At 37.5% G+C, this 13147-nt stretch overlaps 1 protein-coding gene and 1 long non-coding RNA gene across 2 annotated transcripts; both read left to right on the top strand.

Moving 5' to 3' along the window:
- The first annotated feature begins 2283 nt into the window (after positions 1-2283).
- LOC145239301 (uncharacterized) lies at positions 2284-3044 on the top strand. The gene is made up of 2 exons (XR_013862272.1): positions 2284-2509; positions 2692-3044. It is a non-coding gene; the product is annotated as an uncharacterized LOC145239301 (long non-coding RNA).
- Positions 3045-11774: 8730 nt separating this feature from the next.
- On the top strand, positions 11775-12619 carry LOC145209074 (uncharacterized). The gene is made up of 4 exons (XM_080079323.1): positions 11775-12049; positions 12233-12326; positions 12391-12440; positions 12513-12619. The coding sequence occupies exons 1-4, from the start codon at positions 11776-11778 to the stop codon at positions 12617-12619; spliced, it is 525 nt and encodes a 174-aa protein (XP_079935449.1). The 5' UTR covers position 11775.
- The last annotated feature ends 528 nt before the right edge of the window (positions 12620-13147 follow it).

Raw genomic sequence — 13147 nt, 5'->3', positions numbered from 1 at the left:
ACTTTCAACGAAATTCACCTCGAAGCATTTTGCAAGGTCGGGTTTTTTTTCGTAGATGGCGGAGTGCTTCGAGGCAAAGTGTTGACACAGCGATGCATTGTCGCTGTGTTGGCTGAAATTGTTCGTTTGGAAAGTGTTCCAGATGGTTCGGTGACCCGACCAACGCGTACAAAATTTGTTTTTTGTTTGCCCCACGTACTGGCACTTACACAGCAAACAGGTGGCAACGTATATTCCATAGCACTTGCAGTTTAAGGATTGCTTTAGTGGAATAATTTTCCCCTGCTGGGTCTTGATCTGTTTGGTTTGGGGCACCATCGGTTTGTGTTTGCCGTAGTGTCCGCATAGAGCGCACTTTCCGCAGGGACCGGATAATCCGCTGTGCGTTCCAGAGTCAAGTGCGATTCTTTTGTAGTTGGTAAGAATGTTGCCAAGCGTTTTCAAAACTCATAAGCTAACTCCAGAACTTCTTAATATGTGTGGAATCGAGGACATTCCTGTTCGCTTGGTCCAGGCAGCGGGTAACACGTTTTGCACCCGTTACACGGCACTACTTGAACACATTTTGAGACCAATCAGCTTGAAGTACTGCCGTGACACCGTAAATGAGTACTGCGAAGACAGCCGACAATATTGATTAGATCTTATTAACTGGAAAACTCGTGCTGTCGAAAGAGACGATATTAACAACAAGAAGGTATTCATTGTGGCAGCGGACGTAGTGGGTCTTTATCCCAACGTTAACTCCGACCTGATAAGACTGTCTTTGACACACGCTCTGAAGCGTCATTCGGGTTGGCAACCCGAGGAGTGGAAGTGCTTATTGGATTTTACTCTTTTTACTATTGGTATTGTTGTGGTGCAACATGACAACAAACTGTACAGACAGAATTCCGGGATTGCAACAGGAGACAACCATTCCGTCTCCATTGCTAACATCGCTTTGCATTTTCTTGTTGAATCTATCTCTGGCACACTACATAAGGCGGAATTGTTCAAACGATACATCGACGACATAATCTGGTTTTCGATAAGGGCCAGAAGAACAGAGAAAATACGTTCGGCGCTTACAGACGCTTTCGGAAAGGCTGGGCTAAAACTAACTTTTCGGGTGCTCAGCCCAAATGACCCTGTAGGGCAGGTTGAGTTCCTGGACGTTCTGCATGTCAATTCCAATTTGGCACCTTTTGGTTTTTTTACCAAAGACCACACCAAGGACACCGCTGTGAATAGATGCTTTCTACATGGCGCCTCGCACCATCCACCGCATATCTTTCGTGCTATTGTGTTGGGAGAGGCATCGCGCCTTCGTCGTCTCAACGAAAATCATGACGAATATCTGAAAAGCCTGTCGCGCCTACAAAGAAAATGTTTAACATCGTCGTTTCCAAAAAAGATCACAGCAACATGTATCAGTACCGCAAAGGGATGGGTAAATAGATTCAAACCCGCTGCCGCTGCTGAAAAGCATGCTGATATTATCCCGTGGGCAACTTCGTTTCCGCATTTACTTAGACTTTCCACAAAAGAAAAAGAGTTAAAACCACAAGCCAAAATTGTTTTTAAAAAACCAGTCACGCTTGGCAACATTCTTACCAACTACAAAAGAATCGCACTTGACTCTGGAACGCACAGCGGATTATCCGGTCCCTGCGGAAAGTGCGCTCTATGCGGACACTACGGCAAACACAAACCGATGGTGCCCCAAACCAAACAGATCAAGACCCAGCAGGGGAAAATTATTCCACTAAAGCAATCCTTAAACTGCAAGTGCTATGGAATATACGTTGCCACCTGTTTGCTGTGTAAGTGCCAGTACGTGGGGCAAACAAAAAACAAATTTTGTACGCGTTGGTCGGGTCACCGAACCATCTGGAACACTTTCCAAACGAACAATTTCAGCCAACACAGCGACAATGCATCGCTGTGTCAACACTTTGCCTCGAAGCACTCCGCCATCTACGAAAAAAAACCCGACCTTGCAAAATGCTTCGAAGTGATTTTCGTTGAAAGTCCTGACGTGGCCCTATTAGATCAGGCCGAAGCAAAATGGCTCAAATTGACAGGTGCTTCCATCAACATCCAGAAAATGTTATTACCCCAAATTCGCTAATATACGTCTTGTTGTGTGTTGTGTTTTGTTGTACTAACGATTGCTTGATTTCCATTCTTTGTTGTTGCTATTTTCCATTGCCAGGTGTTTCGTCTGTTTTTATCTGCGTGGTTGTGCCCAGAGCGTTGACGTGCGCGTCTGACAGATAAGACGTGACCTGCAGTTCGGTCAGCATATTTCCAAAATGTTTCCGAATTCGAACCACAGGGCTTTTTAAGCCAATCACAGCAGCGCAAATCTGCGGGTTGCCGTTACGTCACGTTTAGGTTGCTAAGCGGTTATTTTGACTTCAGTATTGTCGACGTTGCAAGTTTTATGTCAGTTTTGATTCAAAAAAACGTTTTTACAAGTCAGAACATGGTGAAGACTCATGCATTTTGGATGTTTGAACTGAAGGTAATGTTTATTAGGTTATGTATAGCAGTAAATTATACACACATAATTTTTATTGAGTGTAAAATCACTTTTGTGCAATATATGCTTCATAAATGGTAAACTATACACTCATACTTTTTATTAAGTCTGAAATAGCTTTTGAGCAAAATATTTTCTGTTATTAATGGTATGTGTTTGTTTAGGATAGCAACGCATCCCCTTCATGCAGTCAAGTTTGCATGGCATAAAAACAGTGTATTATGCCTCATTGTCTCTAGTGCAAGCACCTATGATCAACACAATTTAACACATTATGCATGTCATACCTTGGGATCAACAAACTGTTCCTAACCTACAGAGATGAATGGTTTATTATTGTACACAGTGCAGTTCTGACATAAGTGTACACTAGGCACACCATTTGCATAGTTGTTCCAAACAACTCCCAGTATTTTCAGTTATGAATGTTGTTCTGTGCCATCAATGTATATGTTATTTTTATTGTGCATGCTGGAATTTTGTCGTAAGTTTACAATAAAACAGAAGTGATCTTGAATAGCAAATTGAAGTAGTGTGCTTGAGAGCCAAAGCAGGATTTAAAAAAACTACTACAGTATAAAGTAAATTATGAGAAGATTTACTTGTGCTAGCATATTTATTGTTTTTCTTGTGACATTGAAATGATAATAGTCCCAAAAAATGTTGTAATGAATAGCTACCACCTAAAAACACCTATGCAGCAGTGTCAGAATTTTATTTTCTTATCTCACCTCATGTGAGCAGCTTTTTCTCAGTTATTTTATCTTTTCTTGTTTACACCAGTTTTTTATTTTATTTGCAATCTCATGTATGAAACAAAACACCTTTTTACTTACAATGCTCTAAATTAGGGCAAGCTTGGCTATTGACAGCACTCTATATGACCAGTCTTATTTGTCAGCAAGTTAAATTAGTTTGTCTTGACCTTGCTACACAGGCTAATTATTTTTCTTCATGGTTTACATCAGTTTATTTATTTGCAACTCTTTATATGGAACAAAGCAGTTGCACCTAAATTATATCACTCATTCCAACAGTCCTCCAAAAGTTTGTTTATTATACATGCAGTAACCACAGTTAAAAATAATCAGTCAACACAGTTCTATAAAGTAGATCCAATGATAATCTATTGGTATCACATTCTCCATGATAGTCAATATGTTTACTAGTACAATAACTTTAGTTATAGCTAAATGTCAAGCAAATGCCTTTTAACTTGGAGTGCTTGATGTCTCCGATCTGCCCTGCCCTTTCCTTTAGTCCATCCCTTCTCAAGGTTTTATTTGTTTTGGCAGCGCAACTGCTCTTCCTTGGTTCCAGTCATACAGGCCTAAGCTCTGGTGGCTAAAGGCACACTAAGCTATAGGTATAATCACTTTGGAGCATGGAAAAGTAAATTCTAATTGTTAAACAGCAAATATGATTATGCATCCATGCAGGTTCTGGAATAGCAAATAGCCCAACCTACAATCCAATAAATTAATCAAAAGCCAATTGCCCCAATCTACAAACCAATTAGGTAATAATAGTAAGCAATATGATATCTACCAGCAGTAACAATTTTATCCAAGACCCTTTAACAATTTATACAAAAATGCACGGAAAAGCTGCAGGAAAAAAAGTAAAACACATAAGGAAATGAATTTTTGTACCTCCTATACCAAGAAAATATATAATTTTAATGTCAGTACCAAAAAAACCCAATGTATTTTGCTCCAGCATGGCGGCTGCCAATTGAGTTTCTTCCAAATGAATGAAGTGCTGATCTTATTTGTGCAACGAAATGAGCAGAAGAGATAGAGTTCTTAAACCTTTCTAATGCTTTTTTAGTTTCCTTTTAATTAAAGTCACTAGAGTGCTTGGTCTTTATAAACTCAGAACACTATTAAATTTAAGAAAAGTTCTCTGCAGTGTAGTCTGGACATTCAGTCACTGGTTTATGTGATGGTCCAGCAATGCTATCAGACAATGAAGTGGTTGGATTGATTTCCATGGCATTTGAACAGCCACCATGATCTTATGTTGATGTGTAGTGGCCAAATCACTAAAGAATTCCACAGATGGTGCCTGCTCCTGACCCAATGCAACGCCTGCATACATTTGCTTCTGAGGTGCTGATCCCTGATACATCCCCAATTGGAATACCACATAACAGGACTGTAAGTGAGGCATTAGTCTGAACCAGATTGGTTGTAGAAGCCACAAACACTATCTCAGAAGATTGTAACATCATTTTGTGGATTCTTTCCATGATCAGCGTTACAATGGCACAAACATAACAAAGCGGATCTTAGCCTCAGATTCTTCAGCATACTTCTGTATAGCACAAAACAAATTTATACCACTTTATGCCCCAAAGTTACATTTACGCCACTGATCCCAGAGATAGTACACAGAGCAGGGCTTTGGATTAGTTGTTAGTGACTGCACTTATTCCATCTGTAACAAGCAACTTGGTCTCATGGGTTTGTAATGCTTGAGACACTGACAATCATTGCCAAAAATACATGAAGAAAATCTTTCTTGTAGATTCACTGATCTTTAGCTAACCAAGGTTTCTGGCAGCTTTAAGCAAGTGATTGTGGTTAACTGCCACACTTACTATACATGGATGAGTAGAAACCAACTTATGTGATGTTTAGTTGACTTGGTGTAAAGTTTGATCTTAACATCCATAGACACAGGACACAAAGTGTTGAATTTGATACACCAGCTTCATGTTGGCAAAACTTCAAAGGTTTCCCCAAAATATTTTAGGGTTTAGAAATGTTTTGTATACATTCCAGCTAGAAATAGAAACTACACAAAAAGACTCAAGCCACTCGTCCCATTATTTGCTGATTGTAAGGTCAATCTAAAAACCATTTCTTCATTTCCTTTTGTTACTAATTTTTCTCCAAGTTCCACCATTTGCTGCAGGGAATCCACTTAACAATATCAGATGATTATTTACAAGAAAGCTTATAATTAATTATTAAAAATGCCTTTTAAAATGCTTATATTTTAGTAATACAATTATAAAACCAAGCACAACAAATATTGTAACTCGAGGCAGATTGACTGGTTACTACGCAAGCTGTTGTGAGATTGGTTCAATGAGTCGACTAGGCTGATTGGTTAAAAAGTCACATGACCCGGGAAAACCCGCCTTTGTGATTGGCTTAAAAAGCCCTGTGGTTCGAATTCGGAAACATTTTGGAAATATGCGTTCGGTCAGCCTGTGAAACGTTGCTTGTCAAACCGATTTGAAGGCGGCAGTGTTAACAATGTATCCTGTGTTTTGTTTTTAGTTCAGTTTTTCGCCTCACTTTGTTTTGTTGTGTTTTTACTTTTATTCCTTTTATTGATGTTTTATTTTGTGGTTTTAATAGGAACTGATGATGCCATTAGGCGAAATATATATTCCAAGATTTATCGACTGATCTCGTTACATGGAAAATACTTTCCATTCCTAGTTAGATATTATTTAGCATTAATATTTTACTAACCCACCAAGTGAAACGAATAAAGTTAACCAGTCGTTTTTTGCAAGACCTGATCCATACGTTTAGGCAATATTAAGATTTTTTGTCGCAAACGAGCTTACTTTCTTATGATAAAGAACATTGTGTATTTGAATACACTTTTATGTTATTGCATTGGCATCACTGCGGCCCGCCTTTGCAATATATCACTACTTTTTGGCCCGCACAGGCAAAAAGGTTGCCCACTTTTGGTATAGCTCATTTGTGTAAAAACAATTTTCATAACTTGCGTTTCCTTTTTGGAATTTTGGATTTATTCGTATTTCGCACTGTTTTCATTAAAAAAGGCGACATAACAGGAAAATGTTGTTATGGAGCAAATTTCTTATTTAAAAAAAATGTTTGCTACCAAATATTCTAAGCTTTCTGGATAAATGATATACACACTTTCCTTATTCTGAATATTGTGCATTTATTTCCAAATACATCCATAAAATACCACATTAAACAAAAGCCTAGCTCTCGATAACATTGCAATACCAAGGTCACACAAGAATTATTAATGTAAGGAATCGTAAAAATCTTTCAGCCACTCAGAAAAGGAGTATGTCCTGCTTGGACAATCAGCATAGGGTTGGGTTAGGGTTAGTACAACAAAAAATGTTAATGTTGTAAATAACCGATACAGCCACACAACACCTAAACCAGTGGTTCTTAACCTTTTTCCCTTGCTGCACCCCTTTTAAATCACTAACCAATTTTCGCACCCCCTTTCAAATCACTAACCAATTTTCGCTCCCCCTTCTGTAATTGCTTAAATAGAATAGACCTAACCAACCTTAATGATTCAGCATCCCCGCACCCCCTAGGAACAGTTCTCGCACCCCTTGGGGGTGCGTGCACCCCAGGTTAAGAACCCCTGACCTAAACGTTACGACACTTGCTACAAAAAATGCCAAACGTCAGAAAACGTCAGAAACCCTATACTTGGGCACAAAGTAAATGCATCTCGCGTGTTATACCGGATAATTTGAGGTGCAGCGGCTTAAACAACATTAAAAAAAATGTGAGTAAACCCAGTTATCCCATCACCCATTCAAAGTTATTCAAAGTTACATTGTACTGCAAACGACTTTTCAAAAACTGATACTGTTATTGCATACTTTTGCTGTGTATGATTGCTTAAAGAAACAGACGTATGCGTTTGTATGAACCTAGTAGTTGTTTTGTGTGTGATTGTTTTGTGTTTATGTGGGTGCAAGAAACAAACTTTTAGTAGGTTGCAACGTTTTTAGCATAAAGAGCTTAGTACTCGTCAGTGCAGCATTGGTGGATGAGTTTGTCTTTTCGCATTTTCTCTCTAGTTAGCAACGATCTATTAAGCCTGGCGACTGTCGTAAAGATTACAAACTAGTAGCTGGAAACAGCCAATATGTTAGAACACGCTGCCATGCAAACAATTGTTTGAAACAAACGCTGGTTTTCGAAAAACTGTCAGCCATTTCATACGAAAGTTTTACCCTGGAAAACATAGCATCTTTATCAACCCATGGGCGTATGCCTGCTTTTTTAGATGCAAAAAAATGCAGTGGCATTTTTCTTTTTACTCTTGTCCTTTTGGATGCATTTTTTCTTAAAAGATTGCGTAACATAGAAAGTTTCCCTTACCACATTTGGACAGTCTGACAAGAGTTGTTTTAATTTTTCGTCTGTCCTGTCATATTGGCAATAATATAAACTGGTTATCGTTTGCGTTCCGATTTGCGCATGATATTAAATACAATTCGTTTAAATGAAGTTAAATGTATTCTTCAAACTCTACATTCAATTAATGGCCCAGGGCATGGAGGTTTTCATGGTTGTGTACACTAGCGTAAGTCAGCTTTCTTCCCCTCCCCGCAAACCAAGAAATTTACCTAAATGTGTCAAACTAAAAGACTTGATTATTTTACAACTTACAACTATTAACAATATATAGAGTATGTGTCCGCTATAGCTTATTAGTGCTAAATATTCTGCATCTAAAACAACATGCAATAAAAACAACCTAAAAATATAAGTCAAATATCAAAACTTTCTGATATTGTTAAAACGAAAACATTCACAAACCGTTTCACCATTCCTCACTTTTATTAAACTGCAGTGAACACACATTCATATTGCATTTTATTTAACTTCCATTTCTTCGAGGACAACAACTTCATCAACCGGATTAGTTCTCTTTTTCACGGATGCCTGAGAGAGAGGTCGATTGGTCGGTCCGCCATTCTGTCGCCTAATCCCCACATCCATAGTAGAATCAACTTCGTTTTGACGAACTTCTCTGTACCTGAGATAAGTTAGAACGGTTTTAAATCTTGCCAAAGGGGCAATATTAGCGTAAGTATTTGCATGAAAGTCAATACCGTCTCAACCTAATCATTCTTTTGTTCTACAATTATGTTGGGACCTTTATGAAATGAAAAAGTAACATCAGTCACCCCGTTTAAACATATAACAAGCGTAGTTTATTGTTAAAAACATAAAACAACATACACGAGCATCCTTGCTCAAGAAGGGTATTGGCAATATCTTTTCTCGCCCAAAAAACCTACATTCATTTTTGAAAGTAGGTCATATTCTTACATTATAATAAGAAACATTGATTACAGTAAAACCATTTCTCCTAAATGTTGGCCATCTAAATTTTACTTGAAAGGTTTAAACATTACTGTTGTGGTGTCGTTTAAAACCACAATCTAATGTTGGACTCATATTAGTAGGTTTATTACCATAAATAACTTACACTAGTAACCTGCTTTAATGTATTTGCGTCTGCGTCTCAATAATCACTTGTTATGACTCGGACTTACAGTTTCCTTTAGTTATATGCTGTTGTCATAAATTTACCTACCTTAGTAGGTCGATGTTACCTCGAATATAACAAATAAACATAAGAATAATTAGGTTTGCAAGTAAATTCACACAAGCTACACCCAGACCAACGTAACTGAACCAACTATTATCATCCATCACTGCCTGCTTGTGATTGACTTGTGCGACGGACCAGCAAGTTTTATTTGGATTTCCTTGCATTCATGATAATTTGCATTCCCTAAAGTCACAGAGGGTTCGTTTTTAACTTCACCTGTTGGCAGTTATTTCTTTGTACTTAACCCAATTTCTTCTAATCATCTTTCCTTGCAGTAATTAAACACACACATTTATTTCAGTGCGTTTGAACTCATTCCAAATGTATTCTAAACATGCAGGCATTGGTCGTGCACCCAGAATCGAACAAGTGTTGGGATAAACCAACATTTAGTTGTGTGTAGACCAGACATGGGGTCGAATACACGCGTCCTGTATTCGAATACTTTACGAATACCTGCATGACTGTATTCGAATTCATGAATACTTTGGTAATTTTTGAGTGACAGCAATTCGAATGGTATTCGAATAAAACGAGTCAAGTATTTGTATTCATGAATTGTTGACCAAACTACAACGACATGTAATTCGAATACTATTCGAATAAACCAAACCATGTATTCGTATTCATGAATACTTACACTCTTTTTGAATTTCAGCAATTCGATTTGTATTCGAATAATGCCAGTAAAGCACTCGTATTCACGAATTGTTTCGTAATGTTAAGGTGACAGCAATTCGAATTGTATTCGAATAAAACGGTTCAAGTATTTGCATTCATGAATAGTTGACCAAAAAACAACGACGTGTAATTCGAATACCCCCAAGTGTGTATTCGTATTCATGAATACTTCTTTCCTGTTTAGATATAGCAATTCGAATTGTATTCGAATAGTTCTAGTTATTTGTTCAGTCGTTGTAAGAAGCCAACAATTCGAATAGCATTCGAATGCACCGATTCGGGTATTTGTAGTTGTGGAAAATAAAAGAAATAAAAGCGCCCCGAAACTCAAATGGTATTCGAACAAAAAGTAACATTTGGGTTTATGAATTGCAAATTTATTGGTGAAAATGTAAACCAACGAGCTTTGTTTTGCCACATTAGCTTGACTGATGTAATTAACATGAGATTTTCGCCTCACAAACACGCTATGTGCTGAGAACAAACCAATGTTGCAAGCTTTATAACACAATTCCATTTATGTAACGTCACAAACAAACTTCTATGTGTCATTGTTTCGTAACATAAACAAAACTTGTCAAATCAGGTCACAGATCATTGCCAATTTGAATTGTATTCGAATCTATTTGGCAAAAATATGTGGCAACATATTCTCGACTACTCTTAGTTTGGAGGTAATTGACAATTCGAATTGTATTCGTAAAATGTAGTCATGTATTCGATTTTACGAGTTGTTACGTTACCAAAGACAGACAACAATTCGAATTGTATTCGTAAAAATGTAGTCATGTATTCGATTTTACGAATTGTTACGTTGCCGAAGGCCGACAACAATTCGAATTGTATTCGTAAAAAATTATCGTGTATTCGAATTTGCAAATTCCTAAGTTGGCAAAGACCTACAACAATTCGAATTGTTTTCATGCACTATCGAACGAAAGCCAAAATCATTCGAATACAGCACGAAGGTGGTAAAACCTGTATTCGAATGCATTCGAATACGAATGACGAATACGAATTGCCCCATGTTTGGTGTAGACACAAAAACTTAAAAACGAACCATGGCAACCATGACACAAATCAACTTCGCTAAAACGATGATGCCACTGATTAAGTCTGTTGCAAGTTGATTTGAGAAAGGCATTTTTGGTTTGCTTAGAGGCGCTTTTCGTTTCGGCCAAACGGTTTTCGAAACGATTTTTTGGATCACAGCCATTTTTCCTATGTCTGCCGTACCTGTAGTTTTCTTTGTCTCTATCATGTAAGTTGTTGTTTTGGTCATTTGGAAAGCTGCTGAAGTTGATAAAGGCGCCCATACCTTTGTGATGGCTTTATTTGTTTACTCATGATTTGTATTTAAACAAATGTTGTTTAGAATGAATTAATTATTTAGTTTTTGTAAAATTGGTAATGCAAATACATTGCCCAGAAACTGTATCAAAGTTCAACTGTAGTACAAATTTTTATCTCTTGTTTCCTTACTGTTCAATAAACGGGCATTTTCTGTACCTCATTTACATTTGATCGTTGGTCGCACGGTTCATCACTGGTTAATTTGCATGTTGTATTGTTGACGCCGCTACAATAGTTGCTACTTCCGCTGAATGATGCTTTTCTGCATAGCTTGGTTCTGCGAAAGTATAACAGCTTGCAGAAGATACAAAAGTCGACATAATGGATGTAAAGTTATGTTTAGTGCTGTTTTTAACAAGTAAGTGGTACTTTTTAGCAAAACATGCATGCATTGCGACTTGTTAAATGCTACAATCATTCCAGAATACTGTTAATATTAAAACGGCTTGCTGTTATTAAAGGCATAAGTGATGTTAATTGACGCATCGGTTATAGTTCTACGTTAGTGTTGACGAAAATTTAATAAAATATTTTCTGTTTGAAAAAAAAAAAACTGAAATCACTGAACCACACACTAATAGAAACTGATTCCAGGTGCAAACGTGTTTCTATTGTAACATTATGTATTTTTAGGCCTTACCGTTTCGCTCGCTGTGCTTCAAACCAGCAAGTGCGGTCAGTATTTCAAAGGCAACTGGCTTGGCATTCTTTACATGGTTGGTACAAACGGATCAAGTTGTAATTTGACCCTTGTGCCACCCGTTGATAACCTCTCTGGGATAGCGATGCAGATTACAGAGCTGAGGACGACCAACCCAGCATCTCCAAGTACATTGGTGATGCCAGATTACAACAAGCTACTCAGTGAGCCTGTAGATTTTTACAACGCTCCCAGGCAGCAGTGCTTTATATTCACACAACCAGGCGCAACGATTTGTTCTGATGCGGACTTCAACACAACATGTAATACGCCGATTGTCACAACGGCAAGCCAGTGGCCACCGGTCGTCAAAACCCAACTCTTCGACGCCGCGATTATTGTGTCATACACGTTCTTAAAATGCCAGAGAATCCCGGTTGTTCCAACAACGACAACTGTTACTAAAGTTGCAGGTGTGGTATAGTTTCATGCAAAATATCATGTAGTTCGTTTTGCCTGTTTGCTGCAAGTATTGTGAGGCTATGTAATAAGGCTTTGAGTAAACCGGTGATAAGGTTGAAACACAAATCTTCATTTTTCTTTTAAATCAGAATCTTCAGGCAACATGATTAATATTTAGTGTTTTTCTATTTTAGCTTCTGGAACTGATCTTTCACTTGCAAACGCCATTACAATTGCAACATCTATATTCTTGATTTTGCAGGCATTGATCTGTGTAGCATTTGTCAGGTTAGATTTAAAATCAATGATTAGAGTAACTGCTTTATCGCTTATTTATTTAATCCATTTAGAGTCATTGCTTCCAAATCAAGAGAAAAAATAGACGACCTCTATCAAATACAGGTAATAATAACTTTGTGTGTAAAATTCATGCAGATTCACCAAACAAACTGTGTTTTTAATCTAATTTGCCAGGGTCGAAAACTTTTCATAAAACGAGCCAAATTTCCTACATCAACTGCACACAAGCAAGTGAGTTATTTTCTTTATATATAAGCTTATATGTAGAGTTTGAACCGTAAAAGAGTCATTCAGTTTAAGTGAGCAAAATAAACTTGTTAAGTATGTACATATGTATGGTCACCTGTTAAAGAAACTCCATTAAGTTATTATTTTTAACTAACAAAATTGAAATATTTGATAAGTTTTGACGAAAGACTTCCTAAATCGGATATGGATGTAGATGGATATTTAAACCCAATCAGTAAGTTATTTTACGTCAGTTTATAAATACCACGAGTAATTGTTTATTTGTTTTCAGGAACCGGAACTGGCACTATAGAAACGGAAGTTACGTCACCGGACCCATACGTCAACAACAGAATCAGTCATGTTTATTTGAACTAAATACTGCATCCAAACAATTGTGCCAAATGAGCCTTGGTTTAAGACGTTTTCAGGAGCAAACCTTTGAAACCAGTGTTCCTATATTTTTTAACCAGCTAAAAAGTACTACTTTGTCCCGATCTATTTTACAGGCTACGGAAACGAAACATATTAAAACTTTAATCTGATGAGCAGATTGCAATAGTAAACATCCCAAAAGAATG

This window comes from Phallusia mammillata, chromosome 1, assembly GCF_965637545.1.
Source record: "Phallusia mammillata chromosome 1, kaPhaMamm4.hap1.1, whole genome shotgun sequence".
NCBI classification, from domain to species: domain Eukaryota; kingdom Metazoa; phylum Chordata; class Ascidiacea; order Phlebobranchia; family Ascidiidae; genus Phallusia; species Phallusia mammillata.
The sequence above is the reverse complement of the archived record's forward strand: the minus strand, read 5'-3'. Positions and strand labels throughout refer to the sequence as shown.

Coding starts and splice junctions, on each gene's coding strand:
- LOC145209074 (XM_080079323.1), top strand. CDS start 11,776: ATGCCAGATTACAACAAGCTACTCAGTGAGCCTGTAGATTTTTACAAC. Junction 12,050..12,232: donor AACTGTTACTAAAGTTGCAG/GTGTGGTATAGT, acceptor TTTCTATTTTAG/CTTCTGGAACTGATCTTTCA. Junction 12,441..12,512: donor ACGACCTCTATCAAATACAG/GTAATAATAACT, acceptor CTAATTTGCCAG/GGTCGAAAACTTTTCATAAA.